Raw genomic sequence first — 21,658 nt, forward strand, 5'->3', positions numbered from 1 at the left:
ACCACTTTACGTGACCAGATGAAAACCTTTCACTGATTTAGCTGTTGTCCAGTGGGTTAAAATCTTCCCTGAATAAAGTTTGACATTTTCTGTCAGGTACAATTTCTCAGAAGTTAACTAACAAACTTTTTATCTCAACATAGTTTCTGAAATGACAATTTTTCTTACTTTAAATGAAAGGCAATAGAACTTACCTACTTGCTGAATTCCCCTTGATCTTACTGATGAATTTGTGATAATGTGCCAGGGAGCTGAATGTCCTTCCACAGCCTCGCAATTGAATTTCACCTCAGGAAATGTTATTCTGATTCCTGCAAGAAAAGGGTTGTATTTGTAGAAACTGGACAGGGGATACGTGCCTTCAGGGCAAAGGAAACCTATATTTGAGAAGTTCTTTCACACTGATGAAAAAAAGTGAGGACAAAACAGAAAATCTATTTCTTCTGTAATGTTGTGAATCATTACTACTGATAAACTCAGATGTTATACACAGTTTGCCCTCCAGACACCCTTCAAACAGACAGGGCTTCAGAAACAAAAGTACATGGTACTGAGTGAGTTGTTCAGTCTGGATACTAGGTCTTTGGATTTCTCTTAAATGCTTAACATGACTGCAGTTTTCATCACTACATTCCTGTTCTGACATTGCCTAATTTAAATTTTAAATAAAGTGTGACTGCTCTTATTAAAGCAGAAGAAAAATGGGTAAAGCTTGCTTTGCAGTATTATTCAATTTATATAGAACTATAGAATATAGAAATATAGAATGTATGTGTAGAGAATTTGCTGACAATTTCACTGATTTTTTTCTGTAAAGGGGTTGCATATAGTATGTAAGCTCACATGGATATTGTATATCATTTTCTCCTATAGTAGAAAATTCTTGAAGTAGAGAAAAATTCATCTTCTGTGATTCCTTATATTAATATTATCAAATATTTGTGTATAAAAATAGCGGTATAAGTTTGTAATTTATTGTGAACTCTGAAGGTATTTGCGGTTTGTTGAATGAATGTTTTTCCAAGAGTAAAGCATGTACTACGGTCTGTTAAATCAATGAATATCTTCATGTAAGGAAATGGTATATATCGCTTTTACTTATGTGGTCTTGGAATTTTTGATGATGGTAATCAAGCACATCTACTGCCGTATTTCCACCAGAATTTAAACAATTGAAAAAAGCTTTAAGGTTACTGCCCCAATTTGTGATATTGACATAGTAAGCAATTACTGCATTTATTCCTATAATTTCAAAAGAAAGCTTAATTTTGATTGGTTCTAGATTTTTAGAGTTGTCTTGATACAGAAAGTATATGCCCGATTTTCACAAAAGCTAGCCTTCTGAAAATCAGGGCTGTTAAACATATCAAGTCAGGGACCAAAGGTGTCATAACTAGCTTCTGAAAAGGAAAATCATCTTGTGTAAAACAATCAAAGAAGAGAAACTATGATAGTGAGATTAGTTTAAAGATTAGAGAAAATGTTTCAAAGTGTATTTTTAAATATACTTTAGAGAAAATATGATTAAAGTCAACTAAGTTTTAAAAAGTATGTGTTTTCCTATGATAAAGCTAACCTTACTGATTTCCTTGAAGGTGGCAAAATAACTCCTATTTAAAATGTTGATCTTGTTTATTTTGAAATCCTTTTGTTACTTGTGTGTCTGTTTCTGGTTAAAATCTGTATGGTTTGTTGCAGTACATGGCGTTTGGGAGGAATGGTCACCTTGGAGTTTGTGTTCATTCACATGTGGTCGAGGCCAAAGAACTAGGACAAGGTCATGTATACCTCCCCAGTATGGGGGAAGATCATGTGATGGACCTGAAACACAGCACAAACCTTGCAATATTGCACTCTGCCCTGGTGAGCTCATGCAGCAACTCTCTGCTTTCTTACAGTGCATTTAATATGGGTTGTTTGTGATTTCTTTTATAGCCCTTTGCACATAGGAAAAAATAACATTATCCAAAGTGACTAGCTTGGGCAATGTTGTTCATAGATCTGACTGTAATGGTTAAAGTATATAGTCAGGATGGTAACTGTTCAGGACAGATGCAAACAATATTTAGTTTCTTTGAGGTGCTCTCTCTGTAGGGCACAGTATGTTGTGTAGGAAGTCTTGATTCAGGATGGGTCTCAGAGAACCAAAAGGCAAAAAAATTCCTGAGTGTGGCTGAAAGAGAGACATTCAGAGGTCACATAATTTGTGTCCCCCATATCTGTACAAATTACAGAATACAAAATACAGTTTAAAAATTACAGTTTGCTTAGAGGTTCACTGTAATTATTTATTCATCATATGACAAACATATTTGTGAAATCATAATCTTCAAATTGCTAATTTATCCAAAATGGATATTATTTACATGTGTACAGACAGAAAGGCTCACACAAGCTAGGACACTATTTGAATACCGGTTAAGTTCTTTCGGTACAGATTTAGGGGCCTCAATTCTGGTAGTTATGTGCAAAGCCAATTTCAAAAAATTGCCACTAACCAAATAAACAATGCACGGGCTTTATGTTAAACAGTCTATCTACTGAAATTAAAGATTACTTTAAAGAAGTGTTCTTCCAAAATTGATTTTGAACTTTTTGTCTTTAGATTGTGATTAATTTAGACCAACTTTTTCAAAATACATGTATACATATAATGAATCCAATTCGCTTCAATACTGTGAAGAAACACAAAAGATATTTTGACCTAATATGTCAAAAAAAATTATTTGAGAACTCTGGGTTTTGAACCATCATTTGTACCTAAATGACTTTTAGAGGCACTTCTGTACTGTTACATTTAAAAGCAGCACTTTAAGTCTTTGCTCAATATTAAGATTTGCTGCAATTTGCATTTTCAATTTATTAAGGGAATCTTCATGTAGAATTCTCTATTTTTAAAGGGTATTTCTGAAATAGAAAACTCACATGCTCTTTTCTCCTAAAGATAAATAAGAGAGATGTATGAAATATATATGAGAAGCCACAAAATGAGTTTTCTCCAAAGACAGTATAATAATTGATTTGATCTTTCCTATCCTAAATAATACCATATAGCAACGAATAAAACTGAAGAGGGTGCATTGCAATGTAATTTCCATAATGTTTTCCTCTTCACATAAACCTTTTATGATTAATGAGTGGAACTAGCATCCATGTTTGGAAAGATTTCCATTTTCTTCTGAATAAATTATCAGGGCTCAGCTTCATAGCTTCAGAGGCGTCTGCATTGAGAAGTGGTTCACAACCAGGCATTACATGGAATATTTAATACAGAACTTCAGGGAAAAGCCTCAGAAAATCTCTTCCTTTAATTCACTGGTGCTGAGATCTTGGGCCCAGGATATGGATAGTGTCTTTGAAATGTTCTGTTGTTAATGTCTGACATTAGCAAAATAGTTTGTCTCCATTATTCACTGAACAGTGACGCACCCATACAGAACAGCATATTTAATCACTAAGATACTTCTTTCTATTTTAGATATTAACACCATCAGCTTAGGGAGCTGCTATTCCAACTCCCGTTTAGAAGAATCCTGAAAACAGGGCTTGGCAAGTGCACCAAGTGAAATTCCTTGTTTGGAGTGGTGGTGCTTATATAGCACTAGTAGTTATAGAACCAGGTTTTCAAAGACGAGTATTAATCAAAATTATATTAGAACCTACATTTTGAGATTATATTTAACTGCAGGGGCAATGAGGAACTGATGATTGCCACAATCTCTATGAATGCAGGATCCTGAATTAGCACAATTAGTCATAACACATTTCATAATGCTTGCCTGTTTTTAAACATACTGCCTAGTCCTATTATTATCGACCATATAATTTTTAACTTGTATGGAAGCATAATTGCTTTATGTTTTTTCATTACCTTGGTTTTTAATATTTTCATTTACCTCAAGAAGCTTTCTGATATACAAAATTATTAATAAGAGTCATTAACCTTTACTCAGGAGAATATTCATCCAAACTCAAGTGCATGGGCTAATAGAAATTACTAAATACAGAGCCATTTCCACCATTTTCATTTTGTTTAGACATTTAACTTGTCAAATTCAGAAAGAAGATTATGCAATATGCAAACACAACAGCAGATCTGATAAGGAAGCAAGGAAGGCAGGCAGTTTCTGTCCTGCTACATTTTATCTCAACAGAATGTTGAAGAACTGGGATCATTTCTCTCACAGGGAGGATGAATGATAAAAATACATTCAGCATTGTGAGTACAGAGAAGAGAGACTGTATATGAGGCAAAGGGGGTATTCCTGTTTTCCTTTTCCTGTTCAACTAAAGACTCCTAGTTTCACCGTCAGGACCAACGGTGTTATAATCTGACCCATCTGAACTATCACTGCAGCTCTTAAAAAATCACTTCAGAGGGCTCAGCATTTATTGACACAAGAACGGCTCTCACTTTTGCCTAAAAAGACCAGTCTTTTTTATAAGGCCTTGTTTTTAATAAGATCCTTCAGACAGTATGTGACTGAAATAATTACTTATCCTTTTTTACATCAGTGTACATTTAGAGGAGATGGGATGCTCTTTACTTGAAGAAAAAGGAAAACAGTTTTATATTAGTTGAAAGCAGCTCATATCCCTGGTTTCTGTATTTGATTGCCCTAAGAAGCCAGGCTGGGCCCAGCCCGAGGGGCTGTGGTCACCTGCCTGGCTCCGGTGGTAACTCTGCTGTGTCCATCTCTTTTGTGGCCGCGGCGGCAGTGGACGGACAGTGGCAGGAGTGGAGCTCGTGGAGCCAGTGCTCGGTGACCTGCTCCAATGGCACCCAGCAGCGAAGCAGGCAGTGCACGGCGGCGGCCCACGGCGGCTCCGAGTGCAGAGGGCCCTGGGCCGAGAGCCGGGAGTGCCACAACCCCGAGTGCACCGGTGAGTAGCGAGCGGCGCCGGGCGGGCACCGCGGCCTGCCCCGGCAGCGCCTCCGAGCTGGGGCCGGGCGTGCAGGGCGGGCTGGCCTCAGCGGGCTGCGAGGGACACAGCAGCTGCAGCCACGGCCAGGCTGGACAGGATCATTGACTACAGCACAAGAAGGTTCATGTCAACGTAAGAGTAAGAACTTGTTTACATTGAGGGTGGCAGGGCACGGAACAGGCTGCCCAGGGAGGATGTGCAGTGTCCCTCTCTGGAGACATTCAAAACCCACCTGCAGGTGTTCCCGTGTCACTTGCTCCAGGTGACCGTGCCTTGGCAGGGCGTTTGGACTGGGTGATTTCCAGAGAGGAAATCCCTTCCAACTCTAACAGTTCTGTGATTCTCTGAGTCCTGGGGCCTCATTCTTATTTACTTGATGATGAAAAAAGCTGAAGAATGTGCCCTGAAAGGCTGCGTGAAGGCTGCACATCAACTTTTTGGCTTTATTGCTCTTTGAAGGACATTCAGCAATTTTAGGCAGATATTTTTGAAACCTAAAGAATGTATGTTTTTCATGAACCTAAAAAGTAAATATATATGAAGTGATTCCCTTTTGGGCTGAGACTACTTCATGATCCTCTGACAGCACAAAAGCAGCCTTTCAGGGTGTGCAAATTCTATATGGACTTACCTTTAAGCCTCATTTGCTCTGTGAGAACATGTAAAAATCAAGATCTCAAAATACCACGCAAAAAAATGTTTTTACTTAGTTTCTTTTCAGGGTACTTAGGCATATTTTAAATGTGTATTGTTACTGTACAACAGCACTATACAAATCGATTTTAAAAAAGAGTAATTCTCCATTATGTCTGTCATCATATCACCACTGTAATTATATTTTTCCAAACAGCAAATGGCCAGTGGAACCAGTGGGGCCACTGGAGTGGCTGCTCCAAATCCTGTGATGGTGGCTGGGAGAGGCGGATAAGGATCTGTCAAGGTGCTGCTGTGACTGGGCAGCAGTGTGAAGGAACCGGGGAGGAAGTTAGACGGTGCAGTGAACAGAGGTGTCCTGGTGAGATGAAAATACAATTGCTGTTATTATTTATACTACAATAGGGCTTGCTTTAATAGGTGTCTTTAGGAAAGACAAGATCAATGTCTATAGAGTAATAGCCATAAGAAGCCGTATCTGGCCTTGCTTTAGACAAGTCACTGCTGATTTTCCCAGTGGATTTCTGTTTATGCGGCTAAGTGCAAATGACCCCTATTAGACATACGAGCAATGCATCAAGTTTTGAGTAAAGCAAAATACCATAGCAAAAATAGTTATAAAAAAATACTTGATTGCCTAGGAATGCCAATAGTATTTGGAGCAGGAACAGGAGCAGAAAAATCTCTTTGAATGCACTGTGTCTGAAAATATCAGGGCTGTTTTTGTAATCTGGAATTCCTTTTATCCAGTGTGCAAGTGACATCTCTAATACATTTGGGGTATATTCCAGTGCAGTAAAAATAAGAGATAAAGTGAGCCTTACCATAGTGTAGAGAGTGAATGAATGAATATGTGAGCCACATTTTACAAAAAGGAAAGTAATTGAAAGACACATCTTTCTACTATTAAGCATTAATATAATGCTTAAATATAACTTTTTTAATATAACACTTTGTATCACTCTTTACTTTGCCCTCCCAACAGATTTAAGTATTTCCCACTAAAAGCTAATAAAAGTGTACTTTTGAGCTTCTTCAAAAATGATGAATAAAGAAGAATATCTGGTGAATCAGATAGTATTTATCATAAACACACATTGTCCTAAAGTAAAAGAATGTATTGTTGGATAGGTGAAAGATAAAAAAATAAGTCATTAGTTAGTAGGGTAGGATGTTTTAGCCATCCACTTGGGAAATTATGTAATCTGAACTGCAAGCCAGGAAGCAGCAAAAAATCAATCTAGCAATCTGACTTCTGGACATTTTTGCTGGCTGTGTTCTCTGGTGGTCAGAGAAAGACTTAAATGGCAGGGATGCTTTGGGTCAGGAAATGAGAAATTTATCAGACGTGAATTTTATGTTATCAAGCCCATATTTTTCATAGGCAGCATATTGATCCCTTGACAGACATCAAGGAACAGTTTTCAAGGTATTTGCAGTACAGTAGAACAATTAGTCTCATTGCATTGGATGAACAACAAAAAGACTATTTGTGGGTAGAAAGTTATAGCACTATACTGTAGAAGCCAACTGAATGTAACTTGCTTTTTAAATGATCTCTTTCATTTTAATAAAAATTTCATTATTTGAAAAGCAGTACAAAATAGTATTTGCATTGGATTCCTGAGAAAACTAATTTTCATAGGTAATGCAGGCTTCCTTTATAAAGCACAACACTAATAGAAGATTAATATGAATATCCTCAATAAGCAGTCAGATGAACTAGATGCTGCTTATAAAACCCTTCTTGAAATAATTTGCATTTGTATATTTAAAAGTAAATCCATACTGCTGCAGTCAAATTTTCAAAGGTTGCCACCTGCTGTTAATAAAATATTTTACAGATGTATTTACAAGTCAAATGCACACAGAGCTTTATTTGCCATTTGGTGAATTTATTTATTTACTTGATTAATTTCAGATTAGATTCAGAGTACTTATAGAAACTCTAACCTAAAGCACCTTTTAATAAACTATGCTTGTGCAGACTATTAGACATGAATTACAGATTTGTCTCTAGATTGACATTTACTGAAGAGTCTCAGATTTAAGTGTAGAGATAATTTACCAAAATTTTATTAAATTATATACAAATTACAAATTCTATAAACAAGAAGTAAAATTGGAAAGTACTATACAGAGTTGTGCAAAGTATAAGAAAATTTCATTATTTGTATGCATTTCTTCCTAGCCCTGAAATAGCTCAGAAAAGCTATTTTTGTTTCTTGTTCTATGTAAGCCACTGAAAAATGTGAGAAAACTAAAATGTTGATCCTTTTTCTTGTATTAGCATTGCTTTGCATAAAACAAGATCCTCAGGTGTGTAGAACCATGTAATATTTTTGTTAAGGGTATGAAGCTGCACCTGCTTGTGTCACCCAGAGGTCTATAGACTTACAAAAAGTTCAATTATAGCTGCTTTAAATTGTGTAAGCAAAAGGCTAATAAAGCCTTTTTCTGTTATAGTGACTGATGTTTGTAATATGCTTTGCAAACAGAGTGCTTACTGGATAACTGAAAATCATGCCTGGACATTCTGTAGTTTGAGCTCTTCATTATCTGAGTATTATATGAAATTTTCTTCTTAGTTTCTCAATGCTTCCCTTCAAGTGGTTGGGGCATAGACTGAATTACTTTCAGCAGCATTAAGAGAGGCAGACTCAGAAGTGCTGTCTGTGAGGTAAGGGTGCGAAGTGACGAAGAGTCCCCAGGCAGGTGCAAAGGAGTGCTGCTTTATTGCAAAAACCTGGCCTTTTTAAGCAGTTAGACAGTTATCAGCTACATAGATTAAAATCATAACAAATATAATTCAATCAACCACCTTACACCACAATGTGAACACACGATGTTATGTTACATAACTTGTTTTTCTACCTCTTATTCAGCTGAGTCACTTTCCCGTAGTCCTTTTCTGCTTAGCCAAAGTATAGACCTGAGCCATGGTTTTACAAGGCCTTTTGTAAGGTTTTACTTATATGCAACAACTATCTGAAAATTGGTTTCTCAAAAAAGTTTGATTTCTGAACAAATTTTGTGCATCTTTCTTTGTGATTTGTTTGTATTCACAGCTATAAATTTTAAAACTGTTGGTTTTTTCCTTCCATTGTGTAATAATCTAGGAGTGAAAAACAAAGATCTGAAGATACTTTGGGTTCATTTATTGCTGCTTTGTTGCATCCCAAATGTCTTAAGTTAAACGTCACTCCTAGTAGGTCAGCACTACTCTGCACTCAAAATGTTTTTCTGTGAAGGATAACTTCAGAAAATTGGAAACAAATCAGAGAAAGTAAAAAATGCTTCTATATTTGGTAAACAGCTAGTCGCTCAGGAGTCACAGCAGAAAACTTACACAAGATGAATGAACACTCTGTCTGTCCCATAAGAATAATGTAGACAGCTAGACAACAAAAGAAAATGCATCTGATAAGGAGTTGCATGGCAAGATGATCAGAAACTTGTAGAAGAATGTATAAGAGAAATAGGGCAATTTCTACTAAATGTGTCAGTAAAAAGGGAGGTGGGAGAACCAAAACCAAAATGCAGCACTATACAGGGTAAAAGACTTCTGTACATTTATTTTTATCAAAATAGGACTATGTTCTTGTGACATCCAGAAGAATATACAATGTTTCAACAATACAGTTTTGGTTTCTAGAAACACCTAATTTCCTAATAGTTAAATCTATATTAACTCTATACATCTTTTCAATATTAATGCTTTACTGGGATTTTACTCAAAAAGATTCTCATAATTTTTCTTATAAGCATATTTTCAGTAGTATAAAGCCTAATATGGGAGCACTTTAGACCAAAGTGTAACTGAAAACAATGCTAGACTATCTTGTTAGTTAACTGAAAGACAAGAGTGCACAACAACCAAAGATTGGTTAATCATTTCCCACCAATGATAGAAGTTTTTTTCACAGCAGTATTAAATAGACAACATAGAATAGGAGAAGGGAGAAGATTCAAATAATTCAAATGATTCTCAGCTAAATAATAAAATAAAAGCTTTGGGGAGTTTTTTTTTTGTCTCTGATTGCAACAGTATTCTATAAGACATCCAAAAGCTTTTTTCCTATTGCCTTCGTTTGTGATAATTTTGCCTGGGGCATTGAATTAGGATTCAGGAGAGAAGCTGTAGTTCTACCTTCATTTGAGCTTCTGTGTGCTGTAGGCTAACTTGTCTCACCCTTTCGTTACCCTTTCCCATATTTGTTATTTGCTTGTGTAGATGGTAGACTCTGAAGCTGCATGTGTCTCTTGCTTTGTGTGTTGTACTGAGCTTCCACAGATCCCAGCTGGGTTGATTGCCTCTGGGAGATGCACGTCTTTTCTCCACTAATGTCAGAAGGAGACTGTGCTTCTAGACCATTGACTTTGTTGTATATTTGTGCTTAGGTGGGATGAATTCAGGCCTATCATTACAGGGTGTAACGTGGTACATTTGAGTGCATGCTCTGTGTGGGAAGATGCTGGTGATTCACATCAAGAGTGAAAGAGGACTGCCTTTTATTTGCCAATGATAGCAAATTTTACCTCAGCATTTGCTATTTGCTTCTAAATTCAGTAATTCTTTATGATTTTGTACAGAAAACTCATATTTATCTGTGGGTGTGTTATGAATTAATTGTGCCATAGTTGCAGAAATACTTGAACTGGTTCTGAGGATCAACAAGGCTTTTTAACTCAGATATAGTACCACTCCAGTGTGCCTATAATGCCTCCATGAGCAACATGGGTTGCAGCCTCACAGATGCTTTAATGTGGGCGAATGCCTGATGAGTAAGCTCTGCCAGATAGGTTTTAGCTTTGGGAAGAAGGAGTTTGTTCTTATCTGCAGCATTCCTTGATCCTTTTATGAGGCATTAAAAGGCCAAGAGTCAGCCAGAGACCAGGAAAAGGTCTTTGCCTGGGCTAAGCGAAACTTCTTCCAAGTTCCAGCTGCTCCCACATCTTCTTCCTGATGACTCTATGTCTTGGGAGTGCCTTTCACTTTTGAACACAGCACACAAGTGCACTGTTCATCTCTGGCACTAGGTTTAAGTTTCAATATAATCTTGAGTTATGAAAACTTTAATTCAAAAGCACACTAGTACCCTTCCAAATAGATGGGAAATCTCCGATATTACCTGAGGCTTGCTAATATAAAAGAGAAAATACAGTGTATTGAAGTGTGCATATAGATGCATGTATATATTTTTTTAAGCAAAAAAACTCACATGTAACATTCAGTATGTGGAGAGAAGAGTTTTAGTTCTGAGAATCAGCACCTAAAGTGCTGATTAGTGAACACAACATATTTGAAATGGCCACAGCTGCATAACAAATGCAGTTCTCAGAGAGCTCTAAGCTCTAGTGATATTATGTAATTTATAATATAACCTCCTTATTATGTTAATTTACGCTCCTCAAAACAGAACACTTCTTTTGTTTATAAGGTCATAATAGAATGGTAATTGCTTTTGCTTATGTCACCAGATGGCTTATGTTTATCAAAATCTGTTTTTTTCCCAGTGTATCACTGTCCTGATGCATTCACTCTGTGGGCATATCTGAAGCAGGGCTAGTATTCTAGATTATGAATTTAACTGACTTTCTTTGGGTTTTGCCATTAATGGATCTCTTGCGTTTCTAGCAGCACCAACTGTCTTGATTTACGATTCAGGAATGCTGATGGTGAGGCAAATTTAGCAAGCAATTTTTCTGCCCAACTGTGATTCATATTAGTATTACTGAGCCATCTGCTAGGTATTCTTTGTCCTCTACAAAGAGAGGGTACAGCTTTGTGCAAAAGTCTACTCAGTTCCCTTGCTCACACTTCCGTCAGCAGAAGTACAAAACAGGGAAGATGGACGATTTTATGGGTTAGATAATGGGACGGGCAAAATCTGTAGTCTGTTCCTGCCTCTGCTAGAGATTTCCCATGCAACCATGAGTGAATCATTGAATTGCTTTCTGCCTTATCACACCATCTGCTAGAATGAATTTCCTTTTTTTTTTTTCCTTGTTTTGTAACCACTTTGCTGTAATACAGCAGGATTACTTTTTTTTTTTTCTGGAAATACATTTAATAATAAACAGCTCCTGATTTTCTCCACTGAACTTGGAATGAATTAGATTTCATTAACCAACATGTCAGTGATGTGAGTTGTGAGATTACTTCAGCCAGATGTTTTCTGTGCTAATCTAATTTATTCAAAAATCATAAACTGGAATACACACTAACATACAAAGAGCAAGAGGAATCTGCTGTTGTGACCATGTGAAAATAAAACATGAAGCATTTGCTGAAGCTTATTTTTCCACATGCAGTTCTGCTAGTACAAAATTGTGACAATATTTTTCCCTTTAAATGGTATTGCAATAACCAGTAAAAGGTTATTTTGCTTTATAGACATTCAGTCCCACATTATTGACTATACTTTCTTAATTACCAGCTTGTACTGAAACACATTTCAAAGAAATAATCTGGTTTTATAATATCCTTCAGAATACACAACTCTCATTTAGCACCTTCAGCACATTTAATGTTTGAGCTGTCTTTTCAGAACTGATTCTTTCACATAAAGATTCAATTTTAGAAAAATCTCTACAAATTTTAGTTTAAGATTAGCATTATAACTTATCACAGTTGAAGTCTCATCATCTTCTGATAGTTTCTTAGTGTTATTGATCAAAATAGAGCAACAAGGAAAGAAAGAGTCAAACTTCTTAACATTGTAACTACAACCTAAAAAGTGCTTGCTTGCTGGAGAGAATAAAGCCATGGGTTATAGGAAATATACCATCGCAAAGACAGATACGTGAAATTTCAGGCTTCTAATTTTTTTACTTCAAACTTAAAATTAACCCAAGTTATGCTAACATACACATCTCAGGAAAAAGTAGGATGAAATGGAACACTTATTTTTCTGATATAAAATATGTTAATGTTTCTATTTAAATTCTCATTTTTAAATGCCAGCACCTTATGAAATATGTCCTGAAGACTATTTGATGTCAATGGTGTGGAAAAGGACCCCAGCTGGGGACATGGCATTCAATCGATGTCCTCTCAATGCCACAGGTACAGTACTACTTTGAAATCTTATGATAAAAAAGGGGAGAAATATTTTGCTTTGTGTCCTAGATAAATTATTACTAGACTCATATAAATATGCATATATGTGAATATATCTGTATAAACCTCACATACTGACTTATGCATGCAAATATACACATGTACATATGATGTCTCTTACAGCTTACATATATGCATGGGTCTGTGGTGCATGTACATTTGTCTGTATATATACATATGTATATATACATATGTATACACGTACACATGAGCATTATAACCACAAAGAGAAAGCTGACAAGAAATCAATTTGACTGATTCTATCAGTCAAAGTGAGGAAAATGAGGGAGAATATAAAAATCTTTTTAATTAAGCAAACACTGCTAAAAGCAATCAAGTAAACATTGAAGTGTGTTTCAGGATCTTATACTACTTTCTATATACCAATACTCATTACATGAAATTGTTTCTGTGTGTGCCTTTAAAATAGCATGGAATATAGATTAAATAAGGTTTATTATTTCCAGTTGCTCTCACTTATATAAATATTTTCTGTCTTCTTTGTGTCTTACAGGCACCACTAGCAGACGCTGCTCTCTCAGTGTTCATGGAGTGGCCTTTTGGGAGCAGCCAAGCTTTGCTAGATGCATATCAAACGAGTACAGACACTTGCAGCATTCAGTAGGTGCAAAGTCAGCTTTAGTACTTGCTCTGTTTATTCATTGCTAATCATTGGCTTAAAAAAGAAACTTACTTATTTACTCTTAGATTTCTGTTAAGCAATACCAAGAGGAAAACAAATCTGAGAAAGAATAATTTATGTTAATGGATATTATTTTGATCTTGTATAATGCTGGTTTTGGTGAAATAAGCCTTGTCTTACTGTAGAAGTGGAAAAATGAGTCAGATTCCTTTCTTTCATGTCCACTGCCTGAAATTTTTATAGGGGTCAGAGGCAAGACATATTTTAGTTTATTAGAAAATGAGATGTGAATAAATGAGTTTTACTGGAAGAGCAACTTGCTGAGAATTCTGTAATACTGTGTATTCTTTAATTGCAGAGTAGGAAGCCAGGAATGTTTCTTTTGCTCTCAAATTTAGAACTTCAAATTTGAATGTAACAATAGGAAATGATTATAGGGTAAACCTATCGCAGTGTCTTGGAAAAGGTAAAGTAACTTTAGATGAAGAATATTATGTGAGGTTTTTTTTTTTCAAAAAGCCTAACAAAAAGTTTCATTGCAAAGCATAGGCATTGTACAATTATGTACTGCCTAAACATGTTTATATGGATAGATGTAATACATAATGTATATTGCTTTATAAATGTGTTACCATGGTATATGTTAGGTATATTAGTTACCCTCTATGTCCCTAGCTGAAGCATTCAGCCAGGTTAATACTATAGTGGGAAATGAGCCTTTGAAGATTCTCATGGACAATGGGTTTTCCCTGCATGATATATTCTACTGACATTCTTATTACTCTGAATCCTTTTCCAAAGGCCACTGCTCCATTTATCATTCAGCAGAGGGATGCTAATACAGCTCTGTGCTTCATAACTTCCCAGCTTCTCAACCAAGTGCAACACTTCTGTAACATGTTTAAAATTCTTTGGTGGCTTGAAAAGCAGTAGTCTGGCTGCCGATCCTCAAATCTGGATTGCTGCTTAGAGGAGATTTTGATTAATTCCTTTGAGCTGCATTTCTGTTTTGTTAGACCAAATCTATTTGAGGCCTGGCATTCAGTTTCAGGATAGGCCAAAGCAAGAATTATTTTTAAGATAGGACAGAATAGATTGTCAAAAGAATTTTCCCCACTACACAGAAGCTTCTATTTTACACAGCTGCCTAAATGTTTATCTCTCCCTTTAGAGTTCATGCTCAAAAAACACATTAAGTTGGCTGTAATATTTTTGCATTTAATAATTTTTGTATTTTATTCTGTTGCAACAATTTCATTTGTTAGGTCTATGATAGTTTGCAGCTCAAACTATGCAAAATGCTGTTTCATGCTATTCAGTGGTTTGACTTACCTGGCTTTGGTAGGCACTGGTAATTTTTCATGAACCGCAAGTCTGACTTGTTGGACAAAAGACATTTCTAACCTAGAACAGATTTGTCTTTTTTTCTATATTTCCTTTTTTAAAATATTAATTATAAGTAAATTACACTGTGAAGTATTCTTTCTGCCAAATAACATTTAAAAATTGGTAATGCTTCTTTAAAATTACAGAAGCACTTAAACATATCTTTTTGCTGCACAAAATTTAAGTCTAGCTCATGTGCATACGAATTAAAGTGGACTTCTTTGACACTTGGGAAGTGTTCACAAAGAAAATTGGTCTGTCTTACATATTTCTGCTTCTCAAAGTGAACAACGCAGCATATTTAAAGAATATGAGAAAACAGAGGTAAAGACCTATAAGGTCACTGCCCTGCAAATGTAGGCTTGTCCCCCCACGATACATATGTCAGTTCCATAAATCCCTGAAAATAGGGCTTTATAAGGAAGCTGCTGACAGACGGTGTTGCTATAATAAATATGTGTGCTTATGAAAGCATGTATGAGTTGTCTCAGTGTGCTTAACTTACCAATAAAGTTATTTTACCAATGCAGACCAAGAATAGAGCGGGATATCACTCAGTTCTCTGAATATTTCCATAAAATCTGAGCTGAATCTCTTTAATTTATTATCTGAAATATATAAAAGAAAATCAGATGCACAGTGTTCAAAAAGATGATGTTTCTAAAGCTGATATAAAGCAGTTGATATACATAAATACAATATTTAATACATTAAAGAACAGAATACAGACAAGTCCCTGTCTTTATGCCCTCCAATCAAGCTGCATATGATCTAGAACAAGAAATGATGTAGTAGAATTCACATGATGCTGTACCTAAGGAAATATTATCTAAGGAAAAGCGTTTGGTATGATGGGAGCCAGAGAAGATTTCCGTGGCCATAGACCCTGCTAACCTGGCTACACAGGTGCTGAGCTGGAAGCTTATAGTTGTAGTATTAAATAAACTCAAGCTTAAAAGCTGTCCTTGTAGTCATCTGCACAGTTTAACTGTGTATGTGTTAATGCTCCCTGACCATTTCAGATCATACCGGTGAGCATTCTCCCAAACAATGCTGCCATCCTTTAGAGGATAGCGTAGCAGAGAGGCCATTGTCAGCAGGCAGTAAAAAGATGATTTTCTGGGACAGAGGAGAATAGAGTGTTTAAGGTGAGGAAACCACAATTCTTTGCTATATATATTGTAGAATTTTACCACATAACCACAGGTGATTGACCCCTGAAGACTGTTTCCTTACTATATGTAACTACTGTAGATTCACTGCTTCATGCACAAAGCTTCATGTATTTTTACAGTTTTCTCTATTACTCACCTGGAATTGACATGGGACAAATTTCAACCCTTAATAAGCAGTATTAGAGAAGCTGAAACCCAGCTAGTGCTGTGTGTTCTTCAGCTTGACTCAAGACTTGTACTGAGACCAACATGCTAGCTCTGTAAATCATGCTAGAATGGCACCATATTTTAATCTTAAAATCCATTTGAAAGTCTGTTTGTAAAGATGGATAGTCATTAAAGCTAAAAATACACCCATAATGCTAAAGATAATATACTTTGCTTGTAATCCCCAGTGCCATGAATAACATGGCTTTTTCCAGTCACTTACAGAATGTGCCAGGCAGAATTACTGCTTCTACTGCGTGCCCTGGTGCTTCAGATGTAGGTTATGGCACCTCAGAGGAAAACAGGGTTGAGTTACATTGTCTGGACTTGTGGACCACTTTTTGATATATATATATATATATATATATATATATAAATATAAATATTATGCTTAATATTCTATTGCAACAGTTTCAGAATAATTCCCAGTCTTAAATTATAGTATCTCCTCAATATATTTTTGAGATGAGTCTGTACCACATCTGCATTTTTTGTTGATGGAGAACTTAGACTACTTAAGCAGGAAATTTATCTCAAGTCTTCTGAATTAGTGCCTAGCCGCTCTTCCTTCTTAATATTCCTACATCTCAATGGGACAACTTAGAAAATCCCTGGCATAGTAAAAATATAACAAACACAGAGCCTCTAAAGAGACTGTGCACTTGATCATGATGAAATGGTTTGACTTGTGGAGATCAGCACTCAGTTTATGTCTTTCAAGGGCACTGTGTCCTACATGATAGGAGTTTGAGAAAAAGCAGTTTAAGAGAATTATGAATGTCAGCTGTGTTACAAATGTACAGCCTGTACTTCTGTTAGTTTATTTTACCTTGTGCACTATGGTACAGGTTCCTTTTAAAGCCAGGGATGATAATTAGATCTCTTTGAATAACAGAACCAATTAGTCATGAACAATTTATCCTACATTTGGTACAAATCAATCATCAAATTAATTCAACAAATACTGTTTGACCAGCTTTTACAGCTGGTTGACTAATAAGAAAATTTATTCACTGAACATATTAAGGGACAAAAATGCCCAAATCCATGAAATAAACCTTTAGGAAATTATTTGCTTAGCTGTAATAGTAATATTTAAAGAACCTAGTTAGGATTATTCTCCCTAAAGCACTATAAGTGGAAAATTCAGAGTGATAAATAGGTAGACTTTGCCTCCTGGACCTAGAGGATCAAGCAATAATTTGATGAGCAGAAAAAGAAACATCACAGATCACATACCAAATTTTGTTCTGGTTTTCTTACATTGTCCTAATGTGTTTGCAGTGTCTGCAGCTTTGCATTGAGAAAATGTTCTTAGTCAAGCACAGTGTCTTGAATCTGTTACCAGTCATTGTAGCTGAGAAGAATGTTTTGCCCATTATGTGAAATTTTTAAAATGTATTCTTGAGAAAGAGGGGATTATAACAAGAAATTCTTCCAAGTGTCTCTTTTATTGTGGATGGAAATTAAGTCATAAGGTTTAATAAACTCTAGTGCCAGAGGATATCCTTTCTTCAGTTCCTTCTGGGAAGTTCTTAATCACATACTGATCACCAGAGTTTTGTTAATAGTGAGGAATTTCCTTCCTTTCTTTAATTCCATAGTAAATTCTCAGAATTTGGAGGATTTTTCCCTTCTGTAGGATAGAGATAATTTGGGTTTTCAGACCATTTTACCAAATCAATTACTTCCATAGCAGAAGTTATGGACCTTGTGAAGCCTGTTTTCTCTTTCTACCCTTGGCATATAGTTTCATTTTCTGAAAACTGAACTACTTCAGTCTAACTAAGATTTTTAATCTCTTTAAAGTGTATCTGTTGCTAGCTTAATGGACTGTTATATGTAGAAAGGCAAATTAGATGATGATCTAATGACCCAAACTTAGTCTGTATAATGTTACTAAGTATGTTCCTCATTGCTCTTTATCTTCTTTGATCTGGAAACAGAAAATTATGTACCTAATTATTTCACATAGAATTGTGTATTTTGCCCAATACTTGGCTAGTCTGGACTAATGTCTTCTGAGGTGTGGTCTGAGGGGTTTTTTTACTTTATTTGGATAAGTAGGGTAAAACCTTTCCTGAGACTTAGAAATTTATTTGTACTGTGTTTATGAGTGGACCAAGAATAAAATCAGTGATTAGGACCCAACAGGCCTACTTCAGATGGTATCCAAGAAAAAAAAATTACTGAAATGCCTCAAATAAGAGTACATTTTGCTTTCATACACTCTTGAAGCCTATCAAATTTGGTATGGTACAAGCAATAAGACAAGCAAGACCTCTGAATTAGGAATACCCTACATTATCATGCTTCCAAGAAGAATAAAGAATTCTTCATGTATTCTTAATACACTGTGTGGATAATAGCCACCTAAATTAGAAAAAAAACCCAGAAAAATAAACAAAAGTAAACTAAAAAAACTGAAACAAGAAACCACTCACCTCATCCCCAACTGTCCAAAATCTGAAAAACAGGAAAGAAAAGACTTCAATGGGGACTAACAAAAAAAAAAAAGAGCAATGAGATTTCGCTTTTTAGAGCTTTCTAGGAATTGAACATTGAAGCTTTTTTGACCATTTTTAATGAAAACCATTAATACATAAAATATTACTGTGGAGTTTTAGAAACTGATTTTGTGAAAATTGAGGAAATTTGAGAAATTTGAATTCACAGGTTATATTATTGCTTTTTTCTACTACAAACTAAGCAATAGGATTTATTGAATTACCAAAAAAAAAAAGTAATTTTGCTACGGATCGGCTTAAAAAAGTATTAGTAATGTTTTACTGTCTTACCACACACTGAAATAGCCCTTTTGCCTAAAGTGAGTTTTCCTCTACATGTCTTTTGGATGCTCTAGTTTGCAAGACATTTGAACTACACTCATAAATAATGATGAAGATTAAAGCCTGTAATAAAGAAACTTTGTTCCTGAAAGACATCTCCAATAGTATCAGAAAATCCCTACTAATACGGACCATTTTATAAACCTGTGTAGCACAGGTTTACAAAACTGTTTTATAAAACTGTGTAGCACAGTTTTCTAGCCTAGATGATGAAATTCTGTATTTAGTTGCTATGATAAAAATAAGGCAGTATTTTAATAGAATCATGTAATGGTTTGTGTTGAAAAGGATCTTAAAAAGCATCTAGTTCCATTCCCCCTTGCCATAGGCAGGGCGCATTTCAGAAGATCATGTCCCTCAAAGCCCCATCCAACCTGGCCTTGAACACCTCCACGGCCAGGGAATCCACAACTTCTCCAGTCAACCTGTTCCAGTGCCTCACCATATTCACAGTAAAGAATTTCTCCCTAATATCTAATCTAAATCTGCCTTCCTTTAGTTTGAAGCCATTCCCCCTTGTCCTGTCAATAGATGTTCTTGTAAAAAGGTACTGGAAGGTGACTATAAGATCTTTCTACAGTCTTCTCCCCAGCTGAATAATCCCAACTCTCTCAGCCGTTCCTCATAGGACAAGTGCTCCATCTCTCTGATCATCTCCACAGCCCTTCTCTGGACTTACTTTAACAGGTCTATGCCCTTCTTATGTTGGGGGACCCAGAACACAGTGCCACTTTTAATGATATAACACCTAATGTAACATGCATTCATGCAAAATGGGCTGCCTTTTATCAGAAAGTCGAAAAAGTAGAATATCTCTTAACTCTTGGGAGTTAGGAAATAAAAATCTACATGTGAATTATCACATTCATGTCAAAATATTACCACTTACAAAGGAGCATGGGAACTTATGCAGGTGAATCTTTACATACCAAACTAATAATATAGCCATAAAAATGCATTTCTGCTGCTTCTGCTCATACTATAATTTTGTTTCAACTTTTTCCACAGTAGCCTTATTCACAATTTTGCAAGTGCTTGGCTAAAATATAATTTGATAAAAAGAGCTTTGAGGTGAATAATGATTTGCTCAGCTGCAGCTCATTAGAGATGATTTTGTTTTTCCAAATTATATTACAAGGGCAGCGTATCAGCCTGTCCGTGTACTTCTCAGTGAAATGACTGCTGTACTCTGAGGAATGAAAGGCTTCCTACTAAAAAATTTACTGCTTCTTTTTTTTTGCTAGTTTAGTGCTTCATTTCTTTTTATATAGTCACAGAGCAAAGCAGCCAGGCTTAGTTTTATAGATTTGAATGCAGAGGCCTCAAAAACAACATTTTTCTTCTTCTTCAGTCTGTACTTATATTGGTATATGCCAGCTGTTCCTCTTCACCTTCACAGATTTTGATAAGCAGGGGTGTCAATAAATGATCTGCTTTCCTTTCCTTGATTGCCTTGTAAGGCCAGAATCTGCAGCTCTGTTTTGTCATTTACGTTATCTTGTCTGGAGGATGACAAACTTTTATCTCATCAGAGAGCAACTGATTGAGAGATTGTACAGGCAACAGTTTTCTCCTGCCTCACTGACATTTTCCCTTTCTACACAGGAGAAGAATAAAACTTAAGGGAAAAAAAGCTAGTCACTGTTGACTTGATGGTGAGGGCACTCTACAACTACCTGAAAGGAGGTCTCTTCTCCCAGGCAACAAGTGACAGGATAAAAGGAAATGACCTCAAGTTGCACCAGGGAAGCTTTAGACTAGATATTAGGAAAAGCCCCAAACCCTGGAGGTATTGAAAAGACATATAGATGTGGCACTTGGGGACATGGTTTAGTGGTGGATTTGGCAGTGCTGAGATAACAGCTGGACTCAATTATATTAAAGGTCCTTTCCAACCTAAATGATTCTAAGTAACACCTCTATGATTCTGTGATCTTGCCAACATATACATGCACCTCAGTCTTAGAGACACTATACAGTAGGAGAAAACATTTGTCTGCTTTTCTGCACAAGAACATCACAACTTAATTCATCCCTGGGAGTTCCTTTTCTTCCTTTCTGCTTTTGAATATCTGTTTTTTAATAGCCAGCCAATCCTACTTGTTAAATTAAAAGTGTCCCCTATCATTTCAGGGTCCATAATAATTTTTTCCATGTCTGGAACATACACATTTACCAAAGATTAATAGATGTGTTAAATGAAACATGCTCCTGTGTTTGCTGCTGCTGCTGCTGTGTCTTCTGCAGTAGTGAGCAACTGAGTGTTCCCCGATCACACTGATATTCCCAACCAACCAACCAACCTACCAGCCCTGCAGCCACAGATGAATTTCACTAAGGTGTGGCCAGAGGTAAAACAGCAGAAAGCCATTTAAGAGCTTGGTAAAGCTCTTAAATGGCTTGCCATTTAAGAGTCTTAAAAGTCTTAAAGTCTACCAGAACTGCTGGAACCTCCACTCCAATTGAATGTGGCACTGGCTGCGAAATGACTGCGAGAGTTTGACTTGGCAGTAGGAGACAAAGAAATGGTCACAGCATCTTACAATTATTCCCTTGCTTTTTCCACTACTTCATTTGCTGCATTCCCCCACCATGGTTTATTAAGTACATGAGCGTCAAAGAATTTTTCTCTTGCCTATTACTTTATGCAGCATACCCATGCAGAAATTAGGGCTCCCAAATAACGATAATTTCC

At 36.2% G+C, this 21,658-nt stretch overlaps 1 protein-coding gene across 1 annotated transcript in view; it reads left to right on the forward strand.

Moving 5' to 3' along the window:
* ADGRB3 (adhesion G protein-coupled receptor B3) overlaps positions 1–21,658 on the forward strand; it is a 439,855-nt gene that overhangs the window by 184,126 nt on the left and 234,071 nt on the right. The window contains exons 4-8 of the mRNA XM_041477430.1: positions 1,699–1,863; positions 4,720–4,884; positions 5,777–5,941; positions 12,548–12,649; positions 13,218–13,324. Of these exons, the coding sequence (XP_041333364.1) occupies positions 1,699–1,863; positions 4,720–4,884; positions 5,777–5,941; positions 12,548–12,649; positions 13,218–13,324 (704 nt within the window). The remainder of the gene's footprint in view (positions 1–1,698; positions 1,864–4,719; positions 4,885–5,776; positions 5,942–12,547; positions 12,650–13,217; positions 13,325–21,658) is intronic.

Source organism: Pyrgilauda ruficollis, unplaced genomic scaffold, assembly GCF_017590135.1.
Source record: "Pyrgilauda ruficollis isolate IOZ18807 unplaced genomic scaffold, ASM1759013v1 scaffold40, whole genome shotgun sequence".
Lineage (NCBI taxonomy): Eukaryota > Metazoa > Chordata > Aves > Passeriformes > Passeridae > Pyrgilauda > Pyrgilauda ruficollis.